The sequence below is a fragment of the Ostrinia furnacalis genome, unplaced genomic scaffold (genome assembly GCF_004193835.3).
Source record: "Ostrinia furnacalis isolate ACB-3 unplaced genomic scaffold, ASM419383v2 OfSCF2566, whole genome shotgun sequence".
NCBI lineage: Eukaryota > Metazoa > Arthropoda > Insecta > Lepidoptera > Crambidae > Ostrinia > Ostrinia furnacalis.
In genome coordinates, this window is record NW_021132805.1 from 152,193 (window position 1) to 163,404 (window position 11,212).

The window sequence follows — 11,212 nt, forward strand, 5'->3', positions numbered from 1 at the left end:
TCTCACACGCCGCCGGCCGACCAATACGATAAAAATTAAGTTTTAATTAATTTATCTTTTATTTATTAGACATACTTACCTAGGTACCTACACAGTAGACGTATAAAAGCGCATTGTCTCTTCGTATAGCTAGTAGGCATGTTTTTGATTAAGTATTAGCAGTATTAGATTTGGCGTGGACGTCATTTGGCTGAAAAAAGAAAAAAGGTACGGCTTTTTTACCCATAAGTAGGTATGTAGTGTGAGTAGGTAGGTAAGTATAAATTACGCAACTTTCTGACTTTTTACTGTTACAAATTAACATAGTTGAATGTATGTATACCTACTAAATACCTATCATTAAAACAGTTTAGTTTTTAGAGGAGGGGACGCCCTACCCGAACAAAAATTGGCACTTTAAACTTTAATAATTTGCAAACGGATCCCTACCTAAATCGAAAAATAGTCTTAGAAACCCCTAAGCCATTTTAAAAGACCTATCCAACGATATCCCACACGATGGGATAAGGGTACCTTGTCAGGACTACGGAACCCTAAAAAGAAAACATAAATTAACTATAATAGGTAGGTAAGTATTTTGTAACCGTGAAGATAATTTTTTAAATAACTTTGTTACCCCCTCTGTCCTCGTTTATCATGTAGCTATTGTGCGTATTATTTTTTTGCAGATAAGTAACGATAAGTCAGTTATCGTCACTTATTAGCGAACGTCACTCATACCTACCTAGTGGCGGCAGAAAAATACAATTATTCCTAATGCGGTGGAGAATAACATGTTTGGTAGAGGAGATCGAGCAAAAGAGGTCAACATGGATCAATATGGATGATGTAACTTTTAAAATTGTTTGACTTCCCAGTTTTTGCAATTGGAAAATTTTATAGCAGAAGCACAAAAATTAAACGCCCGTTGCAATTAGGGTTGCCAGGTCCAAAACCACAAAAGCCGGACTCTGTGCTTCATTTAACCCTAAAGCCGGACATGTGGCCGGGGGGGAGCTCACGAGTGAGTACTATCATCATCCGTTGCCCAGCATCATGATGCGTGCGCTTCATATTATTCTGCGGCTCGACTTTCGCCTGGCGTGGCAGCCAAATAAAAATGCCTAACAAAAGCCGGACAGGCCGGACACCTGGCAACCCTAGTTGCAATGAACACTCCCTTAAATTGTTAAGTTTATTTAAATAGATGTTGCAGCGGAGTACCTCCTACCTACCTTTAATATACCTAGTTTTATCTGTGAAACCAGGTCTAATTTTGGACTCTCACGATACCTAGGTATATTGAAGTCAGTCAGCAGCAGCAGGTTTCTTTATAGTATTGTGTGTGGTCTATCAATGTGCTGATTTCTAGAGTTGTGGGAAGAGCGGTAAACGACCGACCTTACTGTCAGATGTTATCAAGCCGCCCTAAGACCTCGCTTTAATAAATTAAATGTAGGTAATACCTACCTACTTACTATACTTATGTGATGATATGATTTACGGTAGATTAATTAAATATTTGTGAACGTCAGAATGGCGGGTGTATGGTCACAGAAATGAATAATATAAATATGAATTTTTAATACCTGAGGTGTACCTACCTTTATGTACCTTTAGTTATTAATTTTGGGGACAATATTATTTGATCCTCTAAAAACTAATTGATCTTTTTTGTATGTGCACTTTTAAAAATAAATGATGTATTTTATTATATTTTATCTTTATATTAATTATTGGGTCTATATTAGTTGATCTACCGATAAATTATGAATGATCTTCATTTAAGGTAACATAATATTTATGTTTAACATACTCTTTTAATATTTGGTAAACAGAAATAATATTTGATCCTCTTTTTTAGTTATTGATCTTTAATTTTGTTAATTTGATGATTTTTAATCAAGTTTGCCTTTTAATATTGATCACCTAATAAATACATTTCGATCTATGTATAACTTAACTTTAAAATATATTTGATCTAACGTTAAACATTGAATCAATTTCGACACGTGCCATTGTTTTGATAAAGAGTTTTTTGGTGTTTCATATTCTGCCATAGAAAAGATATTTGTTTTGGGGCTGAATAACTCTTAAATTAAGAATTATGTATGTCAAAATGATTTTTGTTCTTGAGATAAAAGCTTATAAATAAAAATAAATATCCCTGGACATTTTACACTGCGCTTCTAGTCCCAAACTAAGCAAAGCTTGTACTATGGGCACTAGATAACGGATATAAACATACATAAATACTTTTTTTGTAAATACATACTTATTATTACATAGAAGACACCCAGTCCAATACAAACAAATATGTTCATGCACACAAATTAATGTTTGTACTGTGCGGGAATCGAACCCGCTACCTCCGGAACAGTTATCCGTTTCGAACCACTACACCAAACGGTCGATAATTTTAGTTAATAATGCACGTTTAACTTTCTTCATTCACTCTCACTAATAAAAAAATTGAAATCTACCTAATCAATTTAATTTCAGAAACCACTTACATTAGTGTTATAAATCTAGATTTATTATAATAATAACTATGTAGATTCAGTAAAATAATAATATTTTATGTAATAATTAATGAATTTAAAAATGGCATCACCGTACGTGATCTACATAGGTAGTTCTTATTTCTAATGTCGAGGACAAAGCACGAGCATAATATCTAATAAAAGTAATAATTTTAAATATAATTCCATATTTTATTAAATCAAATCAACTAAACACACTCTAGTCAACTGTAAGTGGTGTAGTATAGTTTGGACTTTGGAGCGAAGACGGAATCCATCTACGATACAAACTATACACGATCAGTACGCAAAATTCGTGTATAGTTTGTAGTGACCGATTTACAAAGAGACACTCCAAAATATACACGAGCAGTTTCCTATGGGTGCGTTCTGGCCATGTATAGAACGGAAAGACGCCGAATCGCCATAGCGCCCTTGTGAACGTGTCTTAAAGTGAACTTAGTATGAGAAATGATTGCACGAAACTTATTTTGAGAATCAAAATTGTCACGTTATCGTTTAATTCAAAGGTTGAATATCGAATTATGTCGAATACACGAACGATTCGAAGACGAAAGTTGTTCATGCTAGAGGTACAGACTAATACCTACCTAAGTAGGTACATACCTATATCATTTTGACATAACATTATTATAAAATAGCCTGTATTTAACCACACTCACTGTTAATACATATTGTTTTATGTTCTGTCACCACACAACTCACAGAAGATACATCCTACCTAACTTACTAGGTCGGTACATATCTTACTTGACTCTTAGCACGTTTAGCACGGCGTGACGTAACGCTTTCTGATTGGTGTTTGCTGTCACGTGACTTATGGGCCATTTTTTCCGAATTTATTTGCTAAAAATATAAATAATCTTTAATTATTATTTTATGTAGTTCCGTTTTTCATTAATTACACGACTATCTTAATAGTTATACAATCTTATACTGCAGATTTATTCACTGTGGATACAAGTCTATTACAATAGTTATTTTTATAACTCACTCAACTATACCCTCGCCTCCAACTTCCAGTCCCTATTAATATAATTTTTACCTATAAGATTGTTCCCCATACACACTTCTACCGCGCGCCAGGCGCGCCCCCATTTCAACCCTTGAAAAAAATGATTTGTTGTAATGTAAACCTGTCTTTTCCCGGTTCTTCCAGTTAGTTAGTACGAAATACGAATACCTCTACAAATCGGTGGTACTTCTCGTCTTGCACGCCGCATTGTTCCAACAATACTAGTCTTTTCGACCATTAGTTTTTTAGCCAAATTTAGAGACGTGAAAAAGTTGTCAGTGATTACGTTTCGGCCCTTCTGGAAATAGGGTTGTACTAGTTTCGAAACCACATAATCACGACTGGTCACCGAACGAAACCAATGTCTACTGTAAAATGTAAACAAGCTAGGCAGTAACAACTAACTCAGAATTCAATTCAACATAAATAAAAAAAGTACCCACATCAGTTTGAAGAAATCGTTGTTTACTATTCTTATCGCCGCTTTTATATGTATGCGGTCACATTGACGGTGCGCGGTCTTAGTAGGTACCTATTTGTCATCGAAACTCATATTTATAACATACTGTTATTTTCTTTTTCATACAGATTTAGCTTAACAATAGCAAATTAGGAAAAGTCATAAAATATGAAAAGAAACAAAAACAATGTTTGTGAAATATTTAACAATGAAATTGCTTTGCCGCCAATTTGACTGCCTTGGTCTTTCTAGTGTTAAAACTAAATAGGCGGCTAAGGCGGGCTTATTATTATGCGGGCGAGCTATCGGCACAAACAACTATCGGACAGTCCCCCGCTCTTCCGGGGCGCGGCCGCATGTGCTCGGTGGTGTAGCGGGGTACGCGGGGGTAGTGCAGGCGGTAACAAGGGCCGTATTGAAACTTTTAGAAGATGTTATTGAACAAGGATTTTTACTATTAAAGTTATAGTTACAATTTTATTTAGATTTTTCCTGTCATTGCTTTCACGTGTACCTACTTACTAGTCCACCTCTGAGATGGGCGTTGTTTTACAAAACCACACCTGTATAATTCTTAATAGGTTTCTCTATACTTACTTTCTTGTAACAACAAAACTGCAATGGTATCTTTTTTTTGTTGACCTTCACAATACAGGCTATCAGTAATCTTTTATATTTAATAAATATTAAATATGTAGTTGCTTGGCCTTACTTATCGCTCTGATAATACCTAGTAGGTACCTACCTACTAATTACACTTGCGCGTGATCATTGTGGTCGCTTTTTCACTAAGTTTAAACCAGATTCGGGGGTTCTAGCTTCTAGAAGTGTCGATATAAATCAGGAAAACACTCTTTTATTGAATTTAATTTAGGAGTCGTTTCTAAACCTAAGAAAAGCACAACACAACATAGATTAATAAAGCCTAGTAGGTAGATAGTAAGTAGTTAAGCGCAAGTAAAGTGAGGCAATTTAAATGGACTATTCTGACCACTTGAAACGTCATAAATCAAGTAAAAAATCCGACAAGTTTTTTTATTAAATTCCAATGACTATTTGTAAAATATCAAAATAATCTTCTAAACGTATGTACTAATCTATCTATTATATAAAAGAAAGTCGTGTTAGTTACTCCACTTATAACTCAAGAACGGCTGAACTGATTTAGCTGAAAATTGTCAGGGAGGTAGTTTAGAGCCAGGAAAAGGACATAGGATACTTTTTATCCCGTTATTTATTGCCATTAAGGCGGAACAAAGTTCGCCGGGTCAGCTAGTATATTATAAATGCAAAAGTAACTCTGTCTGTCTTGCTTTCACGCCTAAACCACTGAATCGATTTTGATGAAATTTGGCAAAGAGATAGTTTGAGTCCCTGGAAAGGACATAGAATAGTTTTTATCTCGGTTTTTGAAACAGGGACGCGCGCGATAACGTTTTCTGTGACAGACAAAATTCCACGCGGGCGAAAAATTATAATGCGATAATAGTTATGTACCTACTCTCCCAATCTCGGAAAAACGCGAATATTGTAAACGTATATTACAACGTCATGACAGCGGGTGACATAACATTTTTGTCTCATCATCCATTTAGAATCTAAGCCAACCAACATTATTATAAATTATGAATAATGAGATTTGATGAGCCAGTCAGTTAATCGTTTTTCAGTATGGTGGATGATATTGCACAATTTCACAACGATTAACCTTATTTCCAAATGTAAAACAAACTCAATAATACAGATCCGTAACATCATCATGATAATCAATGCGTCACTCATAGCAGTTGAAGTATCTATTATCACCACATATTTTTATTATCAATCTCATTAGCACCTAGTACATAGTATTGGAACCAAGGTCTGATCTTAACTAAGTGACTTACATGTACCTAGGTACTTCCGGCTTGTTGTTACTTGTTGTAGTTAAGAATTTTTGATCAACCTTAAATTAATTATAATGTGAATTTTCGAAACTACATTAGCTACTTAATTGAATCGTATGTAGATATCTTAGGTAGGTACTGAAAAGCACACTTCATTCATTTTCATACTATGTATTATAAAAATGGTAAAAAAAAATTACATTATGTAAGTACGTACCAATTTTAAAAATAACCAACTGAATAAAATTAAATATTGGTACGAATAGCACTCGGAGTCTGACGGACATAGGAAACAACTCCTATTGTATTGAAATAAAGAAAAAAATATTTTGTATAATAATTTACATAGTCAAGAACATTTTTCAAAGTCGAAAGATGGCGTTTTGTAAAGTGTAAAACTAAATAAACTTTTATCTAAATTTGTATTTAAGAAATCTTTTTTAAAACCTAAATTATTTTATTTTTCCTGTATTCCAGACTTGACGCTGAACCATCATTATCCCCTTGAAGGCTTGAAATAACATCCTGTATAATCATACAAGTTTTGACATTAGCAAAATAACGAATGTATTTTTTTTTTAATATTACCTACCTACTACCGAAGTGCTTCTGATGTAATTTCGGTTAAAATAAATGTATTTCGTTGAGTTGTGAAGTAAGTAGGAAATATTTACTATTTACTACTAGCTGACCCGGCGAACTTTGTTCCGCCTTAATGGCAATAAATAAGCAGACTTTTTTTTTAATTTCGAACGGGATAAAAAGTATCCTATGTCCTTCTCCTGGCTCTAAACTACCTCCCTGACAATTTTCAGCTAAATCGGTTCAGCCGTTCTTGAGTTATAACTGGAGTAACTAACACGACTTTCTTNTTTATATAAATAGACTAGCTGACCCGGCGAACTTTGTTCCGCCTTAATGGCAATAAATAAGCAGACTTTTTTTTTAATTTCGAACGGGATAAAAAGTATCCTATGTCCTTCTCCTGGCTCTAAACTACCTCCCTGACAATTTTCAGCTAAATCGGTTCAGCCGTTCTTGAGTTATAACTGGAGTAACTAACACGACTTTCTTTTATATAATAGATATAGATATAGATAGAAGATAGATTTCTATCTATTTCCTTGGGTGCTAAAATTGCAATAAAGCCTACTCCAGCAATAATTATTTTTTAATAGAACAATTTCCCGCCTTTTTTACAGTTTTGGTTCACTTGGTCGCGACATTTGACGTTATCTGTCAGTCAAATACCTACGTGCTCTGTGAGTCAAATTATGCCAATTTTTTCGTTGATTTTGAGGGGATTTTTTGTGAAAAAAGTTGAAAAGTAAAGTGCAATAAATATAAAAAACCGTAGGCAAGACCGAGCAGAAAAGTGCAGTGAAATAGGTACCACCTACTCATATCAGTGTGTTTTTTATTATTTTGACTTTCTTCATTTCTCTACGTTAGTGTATCATTTTTCGCTACCTTGACCCTGCATAAACTCGGGTAAGCACTGCGTTAACTACAAAGTTTTGAGATTTATAAATGAGCAAGTCACCCGGTTGCGCATGTTTGGTGTGATAGTTGTTTATCGGAGCCAACTCTATATAAAGGGGTTAGCACGCGTCGCGAGTGGTATTTGCGTCTTCGGTGCGCGTCCAGTGTGTCGCTCCGGCTTGCTAATACAAATAAACAACATGGCTTCAAGAGACCCCGCCTCTGACCAACTCATCAGTTACAAGAGATCTCAAAAGGTATGTTGATTATCCATACAAGTACTTACTCATAAGGATTGCCTGTGTAGTTAGTGTGTGCAAGTTAGGGTGTAACTTTATTATAATGAATTTGGTATTCATTGGGCTGTCAAGTATGAATTCATTAACTTGAATGTTATTCCAGAAGTGTCCAAGTTCAAGTGGCTACACTTGAATTTATCAATGTTGTATTTTAAGAATTGTAGTGCCCAAGTAACAATATAGTTGAGTAACTGGTTGTGTGAAGTGGCAGTCATGATGTACTATGAGTGAAACATAATTGACCTTTGCACACTTTGCCTATCTGTTTATCTTTTAGCGGCTAGTATTTGCTGTGCTTCAATCACTATTAAAGTTAATGATGTAAATAGTTATTTTCCTACTATTGTTTGTGTTCCAAGTACCATAAAGCTTGGAGTAGGACTATTGTTTATAATTTTTTTTTGTTGATTGCAATTTCTGTAAACTATGAATGTTGGTATATTATGACAATCTAGAAATACCTAACTAAAGTTATTTCTAATAGTGTATCTTCACAAATTTTTATATACAGAGTAATTATTTAATTGATGTTTTTATGCCTGTTTAAATTCATTCTTAACACAAAGAATCTGATTCTGATCTGCTATTCTATTCTACTTCTTTTTGTTAATACAAATAATAAAATAATGCAAAGCGAAATCTAATTTGCAACTTGTTAAATAAGTAAATTGTGGGTGTTTTCTGAAGCAAACCTTTATAACAAGGCTGCTCAACTCCAGGCCCGCAGGCCACAGTGTGGCCCCCAAAAGAATTTTAAGTGGCCCGCGCATGTACAGTTTGAAAAAAAAAACAAACCAAATAAAAAATCCCGCAGAGCACAGTACAAACTTTAACATCTCTCTGAAGTTAAAAATGTAGGTGGCCCGTCGTTAACGACTGAATCCACCGTTTGGCCCCACTCTTCAAAAGGTTGAGCAGCCTTGCTTTATAAGATTTGGATGATAAATATTATATTGAGCCTTTTTTATTTTTAGGACTCACCGGGTTTTATAACCACAAAGTTTGGAGCACCTGTGGGCGTGAAGACTGCAATTCAAACTGTTGGCAAGAATGGACCTGCACTTTTGCAAGATGTCAATTTCCTGGATGAAATATCTGCATTTGACAGAGAACGTATTCCGGAACGAGTAGTTCATGCTAAGGGAGCAGGAGCTTTTGGCTACTTTGAAGTTACTCATGACATAACTAAGTATTCGGCAGCCAAGGTTTTTGAAACTATTGGGAAGAAGACACCTATTGCTGTGAGATTTTCTACAGTTGGTGGTGAAAGTGGTTCAGCTGACACAGTTCGTGATCCCAGAGGTTTTGCTGTTAAGTTTTACACTGATGATGGTAACTGGGATTTAGTTGGTAACAACACACCTATTTTCTTCATCAGGGACCCTACTCTTTTCCCCAGTTTTATTCACACACAGAAAAGAAACCCTGCCACTCACTTGAAAGATCCTGATATGTTCTGGGATTTCCTTACATTAAGGCCAGAGACTGCTCATCAAGTTTTGTACTTATTTGGTGACCGTGGTATTCCTGATGGATATAGACACATGAATGGCTATGGGTCCCACACATTCAAACTTGTTAATGCCCAAGGTGTAGCCCACTGGGTGAAGTTCCATTACAAAACCAATCAGGGCATTAAAAATTTGACTGTTGAGAAGGCAGGCGAGCTTGCATCTTCTGATCCTGATTATTCAATCAGAGACCTTTATAATGCAATTGGTAAGGGTGATTTCCCATCTTGGACCTTATATATCCAGGTCATGACAATGGCTCAAGCAGAAAACTGTAAATTCAATCCGTTTGATCTTACGAAAATCTGGCCTCACGGCGATTATCCTCTTATCCCTGTTGGAAAATTGGTATTGGACAAGAACCCTAAAAATTATTTCGCTGAAGTGGAGCAAATTGCATTCAGTCCTTCAAATCTGGTGCCAGGCATTGAACCTTCTCCTGATAAGATGTTGCAAGGACGTTTGTTTGCATACAGTGACACGCACCGACACCGTCTTGGAGCCAATTTCCTGCAGATTCCTGTAAACTGCCCATATCGCGTAAAAGTGGCCAACTACCAGCGTGATGGACCGCAAGCAATGGACAATCAAGAAGGCTGTCCCAATTATTTCCCTAACTCATTCTCTGGTCCCCAGGAGTGCCCACGCGCACAACGTTTACAGCCACGTTACAATGTCAGTGGCGATGTTGACCGTTACGACAGTGGACAAACCGAAGACAACTTCTCTCAAGCGACTCTTCTTTACAAGACGGTCTTTGATGATGGTGCTAAGCAACGTTGTGTAGAAAACATTGTCGGAAATCTGAAAGATGCTGCTGGATTCCTTCAAGAGAGAGCCATTAAGATCTTCACTCAAGTACACCCTGATCTAGGCAGCAAGGTCGCCGCTGGTTTAGCGCCTTACAAGAAGTACCATGCTAACTTGTAAAGCATGTGTGGTAGTATGAGACTTACGGGTGCTGTGTTATTTTATTTATATCACATTCTGTTTTTTACCAGTTTTATTGGGAATATGGTTTAAACTTTAAAGTACAATATTATGTTTTTTATTTTAAATGTATTTACATTTTCATAGCAATTTAAAGTGTCTGTAATAATGTTTCCATAATAATTAGTACTTTAATATGGTTTAAGTACAATATTATGTTTTTTATTTTAAATGTATTTACATTTAATCATAGCCATTTAAAGTGCCTGTAATAATGTTTTCCATAGTAATTAGTACTTTAACTACTTCATTGTTCAGTTTAATCTATTGAAGTTTTATAACATTTACAATAGGTACCTACTCTTATAGTGCATATTGTTGTACTATAATATTTATTAGGTAGTTTTTACACTATTTGTATTTATTCACTTTAATCGACTGATTTTCGAGTGTTAATAATATCATAGTAGAAATATACGCAATATATAAAAACTTTATGTATCATACTTATTTATTAAAAAACAATGCTGCCCATTATAAAAGTCAATCCATGACCTAAAGGGTCATCATAATAAGTTTTTAAATCAATTTCTGATCAAATAATGCGCATTATTTTACATAATAGCCTATCGGCGGCCATAGTTACGTATTATCAAGTTTATTTTATTTAAAAAATACTCCTGGAAAACGTCAGGAAAATTATACTTCCTACTAATATTATAAATACGAAAGTTTGGATGTCTGGATGTTTGTTACTCTTTCACGCAGAAACTACTGAACGCATTTTGATGAAACTACAGTATTATTGTTTATAACCCAGAATAACATATAGGCTATAATTTATGACGATCTGTGACAAACAAAATTTCACGCGAGTGAAGCCGCGGGCAAAAGCTAGTTAGTAATAAATAAAATTGGTTTCGGCCAAGTATCTGGGGATAAATATCAATTAACTCATATTTTTTTATAGCTGAAGACATGAAATTATGCTTTTGGTGAACAAAATCTTTAACAATTATTTACATATGGAAATGTTTTTGTTCGCGATACGCGCGATGACACATTGTGAAAATTCACAACAACATTCGTCACAAATGGGACGAATCA

The 11,212-nt window shown here is 35.1% G+C and overlaps 1 protein-coding gene across 1 annotated transcript; it reads left to right on the forward strand.

Moving 5' to 3' along the window:
- The first annotated feature begins 7,131 nt into the window (after positions 1-7,131).
- Cat (catalase) lies at positions 7,132-10,489 on the forward strand. Its single transcript, XM_028308887.1, has 2 exons — positions 7,132-7,622; positions 8,639-10,489. Exons 1-2 carry the CDS (start codon positions 7,437-7,439, stop codon positions 10,103-10,105), a joined length of 1,653 nt encoding a protein of 550 aa, XP_028164688.1. The 5' UTR covers positions 7,132-7,436; the 3' UTR covers positions 10,106-10,489.
- Positions 10,490-11,212: the final 723 nt, after the last annotated feature.

What these genes read in the sequence shown, in the direction of transcription:
- Cat (XM_028308887.1), top strand. Translation starts at nt 7,437, where the DNA reads ATGTTTGGTGTGATAGTTGTTTATCGGAGCCAACTCTATATAAAGGGG. An exon ending in GTTACAAGAGATCTCAAAAG is followed by an intron (nt 7,623 to 8,638) that starts GTATGTTGATTA and finishes TTTTATTTTTAG; the next exon opens with GACTCACCGGGTTTTATAAC.